A 15397-nucleotide genomic window follows, 5' to 3' on the forward strand; every position below is an offset into this window, starting at 1 on the left:
GGCAATGTGAATAGAAAGAGAAGTAATGTAGACTTTATCAGCAGCACATCTTGGAGTAAGATCTCCCTATATTCCTGCATGCAGCACCTAGATCAGTAGTTTTTCCCCAAATTGTTTAATTCTGTTGAGGTGTCATGTTTATCCCCCCCCCCCCCCCCAAGGAACAAAAGTAGCCTAATAGCATTTATCAGTTTATTACCTTTTTTTGTTATTCATTAATACAGCACTGGTTAAAATGTAGTTTCTCCTGCTAAGTCTCACCCTAAAGGCAAGTAACAATGTCCAGACTAAAAGAACTTGACCCTGGTCAAAACCCCTACCTGAAACATATTCAACTCCCTTGTAATAATCTGATCCCTCTACTTGCCTCAGCAGTAAAACCCTTCCTATAGGATATAATACATATAATAGACTAGCCACACCCCCTCTCCTCCTGTAACGCCTCATCCTCTCCCCCTGTAACGCCTCATCCAGAGATGATGTCAGAGGACAGGTACAGGGCTTCAGACCACGCCCATCCCTTTGTGTGACATGTCCTGAGGAACTCTGTAGGGAGAGAGAGAAGTGAATGAGAGAACGTGTGCCTGATATAAGGAGAGAGAGAAGAAGAGAAATGACTACAGAAACACAGCAGATCAATAGAACAGTGGAGGGAAAACACTCTTGAAACCTAATTTAGTAGGCAGTCCCTATCTACAGTAGATACAACAGAGTAGTCTTCCTTCAGCGCAGTCACTGCACCTATTCTAGTACCCTCTCCCCTTTCCAGAACCTCCTTCCCCACCCAATACCCCCCATAAGGATCAGTTCCTCAGGACACGTCGCGATAGCCCAGAGCGTGGCCCCAGCCCTCACACCCTCCCCTCGTGTCCTGCCCCAGGGAGCCCAAGCAGGATGAGACCCCCGAAGTGGACGTGTGGGAGATCCTGAAGTCGGCCAGGCCAGACCAGTACGAGAAGATCGCCTTTGAGTACGGCATAACAGACCTGCGGGGTCTGCTCAAGAGGCTGAAGAAGACCAAGAAAGAGGAGAAGAAGAGTGAAGGTGCTGAATTGAGTGTTTGTCCATGCAACTGTGTATCACTGTTGGGATTATGATGCACTATGGATTTAGATTGTTTAGCTCATAATCAGCTAATATGTGATTATTCAGGGGAAAGGCACACATTTCACTGGTTTTCTATAGGATGCATAACCATTGTCATGTGATATTGTCTTTTTTGACAAAGCTTTTGCCAAGAAGTTGGATCCAGCATACCAGGTGGACAAAGGAGGGAAGATCCGTTTAGTGGTGGATCTTGCAGACCCCACAGTAGAGCTGAAATGGTACAAGAACGGCCAGGAGATCCGTCCAACTCCAAAGTACGTCAAGCTTTTTCTTCTTTCTCCATGTGTTAGTCTACTATATGTTTTTCTCTGTTTTGTCTTCTCACGAATGAAAGGCATTTTTGGGAGTTCCTCATAAAATATGTTTCATTCGTGGTTTGGTCCTCATTGCCAGTCCCCTGGCACTTGTAGTTTTAAGCTGTTCCTTGTCACGTCTCTCAGCATTGAAAAGCAATGGTTCAAATGCTAGTGTTTCTGATGGTCTCGCGGTGTACACAAGCAAGCAAGGACGCATACACCCACACATGCGCATCAAAACACACATTGTTTTACACCAATAATTGCTTTCACATAATGACACACACATACAGCCCTCTACTGCCTCAGCCCTTGTAAACCAGGGACAAGTCTGACCCTACATGCCCTTCACACCCATACAGAGCTCCCATTGTGCCCAGACACACACAGCTACATGACCAGCCCAGATCTCTGCACTGTAAACCATTGCCAGCTGATGACCAGTGAACAAATAACATTCTCTCAACACTAATGTGGTGTTGATAAGATGCCACATGCATCTCACCAACGCATCAAGAACGTTATTTGTTTGCTGGGCAGTGCGTGGCACTGAGCTACATTTGAGTGGAAATGCACTGTTTGATAATTTAAATAATGGTCCTTTGCTATTAACTGCAGGTCCTTCTCTGTACAGGGAAATGGCGGTACCTTCTTCACAGGTCTTTAACTGACTCTGGCTTTGTAACAATCAATGGATGATCTATTATTTTGATAGCTGTGTACCCCACCAATGTTAGTGTACCATAAATATAATATGGCGTAGTTTAAGTGTATTGATCTTACCACATCGTTTTATCAACATGTCAATAATGGGAATGTATAACGAAAAGTGACTATTTTCTTAGCTCTCTCTGGAAATAATTTGTATAATTAAGTGATAATGCCCGAGAAGCCAGTGTTTCGAGGATATATTAGCACGGGTGTTGTGCAAACCATGCCAATATATCCTCCAAACACCGGCTTCGAGGGCATTATCACTTTTATATAATGGATTACCAACCTATTCAAATAATGATTGACATAATTTCATTTTCAACGTTATTTTGATGAATTTATTCATACTATTTCATCCTTCCACAATATATAATCCCAACACAAATCTAGGGTTGCTACCCAAACCGGCTGGTCGTTCGTTCTATTGGTTCGGTTGCCAGAGACGAGACCCAGTCGTTCAGTCTTTTTGTTCTGTATCTATGGACGTGACCCAGTTGTTCGTTCTAAATGCTCCATTGCCATACTGGCTGGCAACGTTCTTATCCCTTGCTTGCTAGCTAGCCAACTACAGCTAACTTACAGTCACGTCAAACAGTACCGCCAGAATAACAACAAAGTAGCTGCATTTGCATTTATTTAAGCTGTTTTCTAGAGACGTTTATTTGGATACATCCATAACACTGAGGTGCGATTTCGCCTGGCATTGAAAATGTGCTCTCTCGTCAGGACACTTGTTCAGAGGAGCTAGCCAACAACAGACTGCAAACTAGCTGCACTTCGTTGACATTTCTTTATATATATATCCATAAAAATGATGCCAGCTAATTCATGATTTGGACTGGCTAAGAAACGCTGCCTGTCTGTCTCGTCCCGACTCCCGACACGTTCATTACTACGCGACTGCTGGAGATTGTTTCAATATTCAAATTCAATGTTGCAAATGTCGGAGAGACAGACAATAAGGTTTATACAAATCTCTGCTGTTGAAAACTAAATGTTAGTCTAAAAGAAATGTGAGATAATGTCTAGATGTTTTTTTATAGTGGAGATCAAGTTTATAAAGTGCCTAGCTGGGCTGATGAGACAGTGGATTGCGCAGTCAGATGGAACAGAGTAAATATGTATTTTAAAGTCATAGATTTAGCCGTTGGTAACTTGTGGAATAGACACCAGCTGGAATTAGACCCATCCATGTGTATTAACAGTAGTTATACAATACTTTTGAAAGTGAATCTCATCACTCAATCTAACATCTGTATTACTCGATGTTACAAGACCTCTATGTACCCTCAAAAAGTGTGTACTTAGATTCTAAAAAGTGATGGGTCAATCTCAGGCTACTCTCAGTAGAGGTTGTTCAAAGCCAAGCCGAGTTAAAGCCATCTGGGAGGTTATTGCAGTTTTCTGTTCCCTGGTCTCCGGTGGTGTATTTCCCAGGATTCCCTATCATGAAGATCTCTCTCTCTCTCCCTCTCATTTTGTTGTAACATTATTGGCTGTTACAGCCCCCTCCTCTATCCTTCTGTCCTATCTGTCTGTCATGCCATGGTGCTCATCCTTTTTCTCTGCTATAACCACTTCCTCCTCTGGCTCCATTCCGGCTCCACTGCTGACCTTAAGTCAAAGGAAGTAAGTCCACCCGCCCTACATCCCTGACCTCTGGTGTGACCCCAACCCTCTGTCTACTCTATTCCTCTGGGTGTGCACTGACAACCCACGCTGATGCATGTTGGGATGTGTTTGTTTGTGAATGGGGCGGGTCTCTGTATATGAATTTGGCTGTATCTCTTCACATTACTATGACTTCAATGACAAAGGTTTTTGATTAATCAACTAGCACAACTTTTTATTCTTAAAAAAAATAATAAAATAATACATCTATAAGTAAGCAAAGGCAACTGTCTGTAGCTCAGTGGATGATATGAAGTCTTGAAATAATTGCCATTCACAAGCATATATGGTATACTATAACTTTCTCTCCAAGCGCATATAGTCACAGTATGTGGATATCCAGTGATTTGATTGAGTGATGCACTTGCTGCATAGGTTTATCTTTGAGCAAAAGGGCACACAGCGGATCCTGGTCATCAACAACTGCGGCCTGAATGATGATGCTGCTTATTCTGTAGCCGCGGGAGAAGAGAAGTGTACCACAGAGCTGTTTGTCAAAGGTACCCCTCTCCATTCCATCATCCTTCTCTCTTAATTTTAATGTCTCATTGAGGAATTAGTGGGACCAGAATGTGGTCTCTCCACAATTTCACACTTCACTGTTTCTAATTATATTGATGCCTGCCCCTCTATGATTTTATGATTTGTATCTTACCTTTCTGCAGAGTTACCAGTGAAGATTACTAAAGAGATTGAGGCGGTGAAAACGACAGTGAACGAGAGGATTGAGTTGGAGTGTGAAGTGTCGGAAGAAGGAGCTCAAGTAAAATGGTAGGGCCGTGTCCACTTAGTGTGTGTGTGTGTTGTTTCCCGCCCCCCCCCTTGTGTCACTGTGTGTGTGTGTTTTTTCCCTTTGTGTGTGTGTGTGTATGTGCATGTGTATTTTTCCCGTACATATGTGTGTGTGTGTGTGTGTGTGTTTTTTCCCTTGTGTCCTAGTGTGTTTGAGTGCCTCTGAGCCTCTAACCTTTTGTCTTCCCCCTCAGGTGTAAGAATGGCGTGGAGGTACCGACGGGGCCCCGGTCACGCTACCGTGTCAAGTCTGACGGGCTGAAACACTGGCTAATCATTGACGATGCCTCAAAGGAGGACACTGGAACCTTCTCCCTTATGGCCTCTGGGGGCACCTCTGAAGCCAAAGTCCAGGTTGAATGTGTGTATTTCACTTTCCTCTCTTTTCCTCACACTTTCTCTCTTACTGAGAAACTGTTGATCAACTATATTGATGACTATTTTAACTTTTTTCTATCCTCTTATTTCTTTCCGTTCTTCCCTTCATCAGTGAAGCCACTGAAGATTATTCAGGATTTGCAGGACATGACAGTGCTTTTGGGCCAGCCACTGAAGATGCACTGTGAGATCTTCCCTGGGAATGTTCCAGGTCGCTGGTACAGGAACGGACAGTTGATTCAGTCCAACGACCGCATCAACATCCTGCAAAGAGCCAAGTACGTCACCTCCCTCCCACTCGCCCATCTCCTCAGCCCCATACCTGTGTTCATGGGGGTTTCATACCTGGTCAAGTCACAGAGGCAAAAATTCTGGGCCCAAATCATGATTCATCATTAGGCACATGTAACCTGAGCAAGAAAAACTCAGGGCCTTAGCCCTTTCCTCTGTCCTCCTGCTTGTCTCTAGTGTACTTTTCATATTGGTTAAGCTGTCTTCTCAGGAGCAAGCCTACAGTGTTCACTTGTTTTCTTGTTTTGACAGGAACCACCGATTAGAAATTGTGAACAGCACCATTCACGATGCCGGGGATTATACCTTTGTGCCAGAGGGATACACTCAGAGCCTCTGTGCCAAAGTTCATATCGTTGGTACAGTCATTTTAATGATACAAAACCATCCGTGAGTTGATAGGAATATTATAGGGCACTTACTTGTTTTCTTCCTTGTCCCGTTCCTACAGATCCTCCCAGGGTGCACCTGGAGAGCTTGAACTTCCCTGACAACACGGTGACCATTGTGGCAGGAAATAAACTTCGTGTGGAGATCCCCATCAGTGGAGAACCAGCACCCAGAGTGGTGTGGATGAAGGGAGAGAGGGTGAGAGCTTGACCTGCGTCAAAATATGCTTCATTGTGCTTAATTGTTGTCGGAAGTACAGTATACATACTGAATGTATGGGTACAGTACAATCTACTATTTGCAATCGTAGGTAATCCTTGACTCGGGCCACCGTGTGCGAGCTGAAACCTTTCCGGACCACACCAGCCTCACCATCGACATCGCAGAGAAGGACGACACAGGAAACTACAAGATAGTCCTGCAGAATGAGGCTGGGGAAGCAGGGGCTAGCATCAAAGTCAAGGTGGTGGATATCCCAGACCCTCCTGAAGTTCCCCTAGTCACGGAGGTGGGAGGAGACTGGTGCTCTATGACATGGGAACCCCCGATCTATGACGGAGGCTCACCCATCTTAGGTAGGTGTGTGTGGGTGGTTTTATGCTAACAAGTTGGATATTCTGGTGTGTGTGTGATATAGAACTATGCTTTTCCCCAAAGGCTACTTCATCGAAAGGAAGAAGAAGCAGAGTTCCAGATGGATGAGGCTGAACTTTGACCTGAACAAAGAGACCACATTTGAGCCTAAAAAGATGATTGAGGGTGTCCCATACGAGGTCCGCGTCTTTGCTGTGAATGCCATCGGCGTGTCCAAACCCAGCGAGCCGTCCAAAGCCTTTGTGCCCCTGGGTGAGTTCTGAGTATGCGATGTTCGCTTGGCAATGTAAATCTTTGTGACAAAGCCAGTGAGGTGACACTTACAAAACAAAGGAGTTATCCGCTTATGTAAGCCAATACAGTTTATCCTGTGGTTATATCATATCACGATAGTGGGAGAAAAATGAAAGAGCCGGTGCTGTGATACTGTGTGATAGTGCAGGCCATTGCGTGGGCTGCCCTTCCCCTTTGCAGCTGTTCCTCTTATACCCCACTATTCCAAGCATTCCGCATTCTGACTGTGACCTCCACTGGACGTGGCCGGGGCTTTAGGAGATATTAAATATGTCTTTATAATGGCTGCCAAATCATCTAGGGCTTATAGGTTTAGGAGATCAGCCTCCCACAGGGTTCAATAGGAGTTAAACTTGATGCAGAATGTAAGAATAGACGTTAGGAGCCGCCCCTAATGAGATCTGATGAACAGATTGATGGCATACCAGCGCCAGCTAGAGGGGTGTCCCACTCACATGGGCATGGAGGTGTTTCTTAGGTATACTACATTGTATGCGTTATACTGTTCTTATGGCAATTGGAGATCCACTTTTGACAGGGCATGAAACATACTATACATGCAAGGAAATGTTTGTGTGAAGTTCAACCGTTGTGACACTCTCACACTGATTGCTCTCAGCTGTGACCAGCGAGCCCACCATGCTGGTGGTGGATGATGTCACAGACACCACGGTGACCATGAAGTGGCGTCCCCCAGACACCATCGGAGCTGCAGGCTTAGACGGCTACCTGGTGGAGTATTGCATCGAAGGAAGTAAGAAGCATTCGATTGACATGCCTCTGTCGACGAATAGACTTTGTCTTTTATAACTAGAACCCACTTGACTTTTCATGATCAGGAGAAACTCCCGGCCTGTTAATAAGTATTACCTGCTATGTTAAGTCTATGGACATGTTCTCCACAGCTGATGACTGGAGAGTAACCAATAAGGAGCTGACAGAGAAGACAAAGTACACCATCACTGGCCTCCCTCCAGAGGCTAAGATCCTGGTAAGGGTAAGGGCCATCAATGCTGCAGGCGCCAGCACTCCCAGAACACTTCAGCACTCTATCCTGGTCAAAGAGGTCATCGGTGAGTCCTAGCCACTCTCCACTTCTCTTTTTGATGTCTGTATTTATTATTCATTAGCAAGGCTTAAGCAACAGGGCTAGGAACATGACATTTGAAACACAAGTCGAAAGGACAAGTGTTCATGAAAGATTTACAGTGCCTTCGGAAAGTATTCAGACACCTTGACGTTTTCCATATTTTCTTACGTTGCAGCTTTATTCTAAAATGGATAAAAAATATATTAAAAAATCAACAATTTATACAGAATATCCCATAATGACAAAGCGAAAACAGGTTTTTAGAAAAATTGCAAATGTATTAATATAAAAAAACAGAAATACCTTATTTGCATAAGTATTCAGACCCTTTGCTATGAGACTCGAATTGAGCTCAGGTGCATCCTGTTTCATTGATCAACCTTGAGATGTTTCTACAATAGATTGGAGTCCACCTGTGGTAAGTTCAATTGATTGTACATGATTTGGAAAGGCACACACCTGTCTATATAAGGTCCCACAGTTGACAATGCATGTCATGTCAAAAACCAAGCCACGAGTTCGAGGAATTGTCCGTAGAGCTCTGAGACAGGATTGTGTTGAGGTACAGATCTGGGGAAGGGTACCAACAAATGTCTGCAGCATTGAAGGTCCCAAGAACGCAGTAGCCTCCATCATTCTTAAATGGAAGAAGTTTGGAACCACCAAGAGTTTTCCTAAAGCTGTCCGCCCGGCCAAACTGAGCAATTGGGGGAGAAGGGCCTTGGTTAGGGAGGTTACCAAGAACCTAACGGTCACTCTGACAGAGCTCTAGAGTTCCTCTGTGGAGATGGGAGAACTTTCCAGAAGGATAACCATCTCTGCAGCACTCCACCAATCAGGCCTTTATGGTAAAGTGGCCAGACGGAAGCCACTTCTCAGTAAAAGGCACATAACAGCCCGCTCTGAGTTTGCCAAAAGGCACCTAAAGACTCTCAGACCACGAGAAACAAGATTCTCTGGTCTGATGAAACCAAGATTGAACTCTTTGGCCTGAATGCCAAGTGTCACGTCTGGAGGAAACCTGGCACCATCCCTACGATGAAGCATGGTGCTGGCAGCATCATGCTGTGGGGATGTTTTTCAGAAGCAGGGACTGGGAGACTAGTCAGGATCGAGGGAAAGATGAACGGAGCAAAGTACAGAGAGATCCTTGATGTAAACCTGCTCCAGAGCGCTGAGGACCTCAGACTGTGGCGAAATTTCACCTTCCAACAGGACAACGACCTGAAAATAGCTGTACAGCAACGTTTCCCATCCAACCTGACAGAGCTTGAGAGGATTTGCAGAGAAGAATGGGCGAAACTCCCCAAATACAGATCTTCCAAGCTTGTAGTGTCATACCCAAGAAGACTCAGTGCTGTAATTGCTGCAAACAAAGTACTGAGTAGAGGGTCTGAATACTTATGTAAATGTAATATTTCAGATATTAATTTTTTATAAATTAGCAATAAATTCTGAAAACCTGTTTTTGCTTTGTCATTATGGAGTATTGTGTGTAGATTGATGAGGATCATTTTTTTAAATCAATTTTCGAATAAGGCTGTAACGTAACAAAATGTGGAAAGTCAATGGGTCTGAATAATTTCTGAAGGCACTGTAGATAAAAATAAAAAGTATAATCTTTTTTTACGGAAATCACATTCCATCCACTTATCTGACCTGTCCTCTTCCCAGAACCACCTAAGATCCGCATCCCCCGTCACTTAAAGCAGACGTACACTCGTAAAGTCGGAGAAGCCGTCAATCTCGTTATTCCATTCATGGTAAGGCAATAACAGAAAATGTCTCAACTACCTTCAGTGAAAGCCCTTTAGTAAATCATATTTAGTTAGATTCATGCTCCTATGCAATATGTGACATGTAGGGCAAGCCCAGGCCAAAGGTGAGCTGGCTGAAGGAGGGTCAGACGGTGGACCCCACGCAGGTCACTATCCGCAACACAGACTGTGACAGCATCATCTTCATCCGCAAAGCAGAGAGGAAGCACTCTGGGAAGTACGATATGAAGGTGGAGGTGGAGAACCACGTGGACACGGCCATCATAGACATCCAGATAGTAGGTGGGTCAAAGGACACTGACAGAAAGGATATCCTGATCTCACTTACAGTTAAAGTTGTTTAGGCATAGATCAATTAAGCACTTGTATCGGTCATTTTTACAGATTTAATCAAACAGGAAGTAGAAAAAAAATACTATAAGAAGGAAAGATCTCATAGTAAAGAGTTGATCGAGTTGAATGTTTTTAGTGTTGTTCTGCTCTTTATTCCCTACCACATTTTTCACAGCTGCTAATGTCTAGAACATGCCAATAAGACCCATACTGATGTTAAGGATGTTAACGGATTCATCTCTCCACTCAGACCTCCCAGGGCCTCCACAGTGTGTGAAGATAGATGAGGTCTGGGGGGGAAACGTGGCTCTGGACTGGACCCCTCCAAAGGACAATGGCAACGCCGCCATTACAGGCTACACCATCCAGAAAGCAGACAAGAAGACCATGGTATGAGGCTGCTGAATGCATCACTTAGTACTGTACTGTATGGAATCAGTATGAGGGAGAGATTTTTACAGGAAAAGTACCTCTGTATGTACTATGCAAATGGAATCCAAGTGTTTGTGCTAGTCAATGTGATCCCCTGCATGTTTAAGCTAATCTGCTTTCTGTGTGACAGGAGTGGTACACGTGTATTGAGCACTACCATCGCACCTGCATCACTATCACCGAGCTGGTGGTGGGGAACGAGTACTACTTCAGAATCTACTCTGAGAACATGGTGGGTCTGAGCGAGGGTGCCACCCAGACCAAGGACAGCGCACTCATTGTTAAAGAAGGTATGTGTGAGCTCCTCTGTGTGTGTGTGTGTGTGGGGAGGGGGGGAGATACCGTATGGAGAGCAATGAAAAATATTGACCAGTATGTCATCCCCCTCTACTTTCTTATATTATGGACCAACTCATTCAAAAAGCAGGTGGACATGAACCTCAGTCACTTCTTTTTTCGTTTTTCTTCTTTGTCTTTTGTCACAAAAGGTAACGATACATAGTGATAAAATATACATTTTTACAGAATTGGACCAGTTGCTTTCATTCAGAGATGGCGTATACACTACATCATGTTTCATTGTACTGTACTGTTAATGCGGATGTTGCTGTTTCTGACCACAGATGATGAATTAAAATACTGTCTCTCCTTCAATCATGATCACAAGGGATATTCCCCCATGATACAGCTCAGCGCCTGTATCATGTACAACCCCATTCTTCCTCCCTTCCTCCCTCTGCAGGCATGCAACTGAAAAACCCAGAGTACATCGACCACGACTTCAAAGAGCCTCCCAAGTTTACCCAGCCCCTCATCAACACCTTCGCCATCGCTGGCTACAATGCCACCCTCAACTGCAGCGTCCGCGCAAACCCACGGGTAGGTGTAGCCCGGGTCCCAGATCTGTTTGTGCTGTCTTGCCAACTCCATTTCAGCAATTGGAGTTCGCAAGACGGCACAACAGATTTGGGACTCAGGCTAGGGTAGGTGTGTAGGACTGTACTTAGACAGTGCCTACACCAACCCTCTGGGAATTTTCTGTCCAACTAAACTCCTGGACATGGTTGTGGTATCATTGCTGCTGATGTTCAGTCCTGCCTATTAATTTGTGATTGATTTAGACATGGGAAACCAAGTATGTCTTCTCTATTGACTCTGGCCAATCAATGACATGAATTGATGAATTAGGAGCCAAACCCAAAGACTGTGCAGCCTTGAAGCCCTGAGGCTGGGGCTTCCAATGCCCTGGCCTAGTGGGTCATCTTAGGCCTTTAGTCAGCCTGTTCCCCATACCCCTCCGGCCTGTTCCCCATACCCCTCCGGCCTGTTCCCCATACCCCTCCGGCCTGTTCCCCATAACCCTCCGGCCTGTTCCCCATAACCCTCCAGCCTGTTCCCCATACTCCTCCAGCCTGTTCCCCATACCCCTCCAGGATGGACCAGGTCCAAATGGTCCAGGACCCCAGCTGTATGCTGAAAGCTTTACACCTGCAGCCTGCTGTTTCTGACCTCCTCTCAATCACGGCAGCCTGGATTAAATAAACAGACAGAGGACAACATTTGTTTAACACGTGTGCCTTATTACCATGGGCACTATGTAAATATAAGGGTTTATCTGATTAATGCAGTCTTGGTTATAAGATATGACTGTTCATACACTGTTCTGATTAGGTTATCTCTCATTTGAACAATGTTTTGGCCCTCTCACTTATAAAGTAGTAAAAATCCACAGACCAGTAAAACAATGCAATGTATTGAATGCTTTTGAAATAATGTACTACAACATATTGAGTTGACAAATGTTTTAATGATACAGTAGCGATGCCTTTTATACTACTTGATAAACATTATGGGGAGTATCTTGCGAAACATCCCTGACTTAATTGAGTATTGATATTTTAGAGGCTTCTCTAGGAAACGCGCTAACCTTCTCTGCTTTTGACTTCAGCCCAAAGTGATTTGGATGAAGAATAAGATAGCCATCATTGACGACCCGCGCTACCGCATGTTTAGCAACCAAGGGGTCTGCACCCTGGAGATCCGGAAACCCAGCCCCTACGACGGGGGCATGTACTCCTGCAAGGCCATTAATGACCTGGGTGATGCACTAGTGGAGTGTAAGCTGGAGGTTAAAGGTCAGTTTTGGCTGGAGGGGTACCTGGTAACCTGCGGTATATGTTATCCACCTGTGTACAGTATTGGGTGTCTAGACTCTATGGTGACGTAGACCAGTACATAGTTTGTTTCAGTGACTACACAACCAAGGGCCCGTCCATATCAGCTGTGGTCCTGTAAGTATTCGTCGTACATATATCGTAGATGATATATGCTTATATTGTCATATACAATATCCAGGGGGTTGTCATTACATCACCCCTGCTACTCCAATGAGGAACAATGTATTACATCATGTGGCTGAACTCAATCTATGCATTTCCTTCTCATTTTAGACAATTTTGAACATGTTCATCCAGTCACAGGTGTTCATACAAGACTTCAGTAATGTCACTTGTGTTCAGCCGAATCCTGTACATCCGACGACCACTGTTGAATTTCCAACCACAATGGCAAATGTAGCATGCTTCACCAATACAGCATGGTCCAATTCTTCCTAAGGCGACATCATACACCAACACCTCATAACCCAAACACACGTCAATAAGTATTGTTCTAGATGTAGTTCCCTTGTTAGATGAATACTATCTTGTGGCTCCATGTTTTAATGTTTCCCCTCAACAGATGGTGATGTTCCTTCAATTGCGTGTTTAACTCCTCATATAAAATGAGTTCAATAACTGACCAGTATTCCCTGGAGAACACATAACTCCCCCATGTAAACATTTGGATAACCCCTCTTCTCTTCTCTCCCCCCAGTCCCCACTCAGGAATAGTGAATGTATGTTCTCATCCAAGGTAAGCTTTCATATGGTTTTGGCATATGAAGCTTATGTCATTCATTCTGCATCTGTCAAATGCCAATAATACAGCTTTTCTCAGCAGTACTAGGTAGTCTATTTACGTTCACACTGACCCGTCTGAAAGAGTACCAAGGGAAGGAATGCAAGAGTACAGGGCTTGCCTGCTTTAGTCAAAATGGATGTGTGTTATGTACAGTAACATAATAGATTATTGTGTATGTGGCTCTAGACACTGTATGGGCAGTGTTCATTGGAGCCAGTTACTTTCCAATAACACTCTAGGGTTGCTGTCTAGGGTGGCTGTCTAAAGTCAAGCATACCCCTAACATTTCAGAAGTCTATTTTAACGGTTGGTGTGACTTGACTGCTTGTATGACCTGTGTTTCCCTGGTAACCGTGTCTGTTCCTCATCTAACATTTGCCACACACAAAAGGTGAGTAATCTTCAAAGTAGTGCAAATGGCCTGATCGTGACATCAGAGTAAATACCAACATCTGCAGAGCATGGCTCTTTGTTGAAGATTAAAGGTTGACATTATGCTTACATAATTTTTCCAGAAGTCGTTACTCCAGGATGGTGTCCTGTACATAAGTGTTATGATATTTACTGGGGTGATAAGATACAATTCATACATAGATCACTTTCTGCTGATTAATACATAGATGATATATCTATAGTAGGCCTATATTTGACACAATAGGGATATTATCGTTTGTGTCAATGCACCATCTATTATGTACTAGAGAAGGCAAAAACTAGTAAATGTTCCTGAGCTTCATGGGCGCATTTTGGGCACATTTTGGGCCTACCTAGTGAACGGCTATGTCATGGCTCCTATAGCTCTGCCTCTGTAAGCCTAGGCAGATATAGATTTACTCACAGACGCAAAAGTGACGTCTTGCATCTTCCCTTTACTGACACTCTATTTTCTCTCATCTCACTGCTGTCTACTTTGGTATCTCTTATTTGTTGTACTGTATGGTGTCTCTTCTGTTTCTTTGTTGCAGACTCACCCTCTTTTCGCTGTTTCAGTGTCTGTTTCAATGTTGCACACTGACCCTCCGCTGTTGCCTTTGGACTCTTACGATCTTCTCTCTGTTAAAGATTGATAGTCTTCTCTCTCTCTTTCACTTTCTCTCTATACCTCCTAACAACAAATTGAGTGTCTCTCCTTTCTCCCCCAGGGGGCTTTACCTTCTCTGAGCTCATGCAGCGTGGAGTGCCTTTACACCTGATCGATAAGTACATGAGCGAGACCAAGGCCGTGGAGCAGCCAGAGAAGTAGTCGAACTGAGCAACCGCTGATACGCCTAGGCTGCCCGGAAACCTGTCGTCACACCACTAGTGATCTGCCTCGAACCAGCAGTCGAGGGAGGGGCTGGAGGGGGAGGGAGGGATGCACTGGACTTTGGCATGGCATGCTGTGTGCGGGTATGGAGCTAGTTACCATAGAAGAAGCCAATTCATCACCAGCTTTGTGTCATCTCCTAGTATTCAAAAGGCTCTGTTTAAGCTCAGTTGCATGTTGGCAGTGTTTTGGCTGTAGCTTTTTATTTTAGATGAGTAGTGCGGGAAATGTATAGTAGGACGAACTGTAATTTCCAGCTATGTGGACATGTTTTGTCTCTGTTGATATTGGGAACTGTGTTTGGGGGAGGGGGCGAATGTTGAAATGTATAAACAATATGGCTTGATGTCTGTAATGCAATGTCTTGTGATTAAAGATTTAACTTCAGAAGATACAAATATTAAAACATTTCTGATCAGGTGATTTGCAATGAGAATTTACAGTATTTCATCAGTCCCTTTAAAATGCTTCACATTAGGATTTTCTGATTTCATTTTCTGTTCTTGGAGTATGAAAAGTATAGTTGTCTGACTAATGTTGAGATTTGGGCTTTCAAACAGACAGTTATCCATCTTGTTGTTTAAGCCTTACACTGCATGACACATTGTGCTTTCTGTGCTCATACTGTACTTCAGGCTTGAGTATATTCTTAGCCGTCAGGCCATCTGCGCATGTTTTAATCTTCAATTTGTAATGTATGACTCCTGGAATAAAATAAAAACATGTACCATGTCATCCTTTGTTTATGTGTAAATACTTTCAAAAAAAGGTTTATACAGTACATAATAGGAAAATAAATACTGTATTAAGATGCTTATTAAAGAACACGCTATATTCACTTCAGAGCGCACTCAGAAATGTTGCAACTACAGAATAAAATGTTACAATGTTACGTTCAATGGAGCTATGAAGCTGCATTAACCTACTGCAGTTGTAGTTCACTGCTCCTAGCGGTCAATGGACTACATTT

The 15397-nt window shown here is 43.9% G+C and overlaps 1 protein-coding gene and 1 long non-coding RNA gene across 16 annotated transcripts in view; one reads left to right on the forward strand and one right to left on the reverse strand.

The window, feature by feature from the left end:
• LOC115198931 (myosin-binding protein C, slow-type) overlaps window positions 1-15162 on the forward strand; it is a 33028-nt gene extending 17866 nt beyond the window's left edge. For 11 of the 15 annotated variants that reach the window (XM_029761363.1, XM_029761348.1, XM_029761350.1 and 8 more), the window contains 20 exons: window positions 881-1044; window positions 1229-1361; window positions 3738-3746; window positions 4164-4288; window positions 4454-4559; window positions 4775-4941; window positions 5071-5236; window positions 5502-5608; window positions 5701-5837; window positions 5950-6214; window positions 6297-6485; window positions 7147-7281; window positions 7433-7600; window positions 9292-9380; window positions 9482-9677; window positions 9979-10118; window positions 10291-10450; window positions 10903-11039; window positions 12109-12295; window positions 14264-15162. In XM_029761363.1, coding sequence (XP_029617223.1) covers window positions 881-1044; window positions 1229-1361; window positions 3738-3746; window positions 4164-4288; window positions 4454-4559; window positions 4775-4941; window positions 5071-5236; window positions 5502-5608; window positions 5701-5837; window positions 5950-6214; window positions 6297-6485; window positions 7147-7281; window positions 7433-7600; window positions 9292-9380; window positions 9482-9677; window positions 9979-10118; window positions 10291-10450; window positions 10903-11039; window positions 12109-12295; window positions 14264-14364 — 2881 coding nt within the window. In that variant the 3' untranslated portion in view covers window positions 14365-15162. Of the gene's footprint in view, window positions 1-880; window positions 1045-1228; window positions 1362-3737; window positions 3747-4163; window positions 4289-4453; window positions 4560-4774; window positions 4942-5070; window positions 5237-5501; window positions 5609-5700; window positions 5838-5949; window positions 6215-6296; window positions 6486-7146; window positions 7282-7432; window positions 7601-9291; window positions 9381-9481; window positions 9678-9978; window positions 10119-10290; window positions 10451-10902; window positions 11040-12108; window positions 12296-13034; window positions 13074-14263 lie in introns of all 15 variants that reach the window. The other 4 variants (XM_029761351.1, XM_029761352.1, XM_029761355.1 and 1 more) reach the window with 2 other exon arrangements.
• On the reverse strand, window positions 146-14175 carry LOC115198936 (uncharacterized). Its single transcript, XR_003879320.1, has 3 exons — window positions 14093-14175; window positions 11586-11689; window positions 146-546 (listed from the first exon to the last, which is right to left on the reverse strand). It is a non-coding gene; the product is annotated as an uncharacterized LOC115198936 (long non-coding RNA).
• Window positions 15163-15397: the final 235 nt, after the last annotated feature.

This window comes from Salmo trutta, chromosome 8 (assembly GCF_901001165.1).
Source record: "Salmo trutta chromosome 8, fSalTru1.1, whole genome shotgun sequence".
Classification (NCBI taxonomy): Eukaryota; Metazoa; Chordata; class Actinopteri; order Salmoniformes; family Salmonidae; genus Salmo; species Salmo trutta.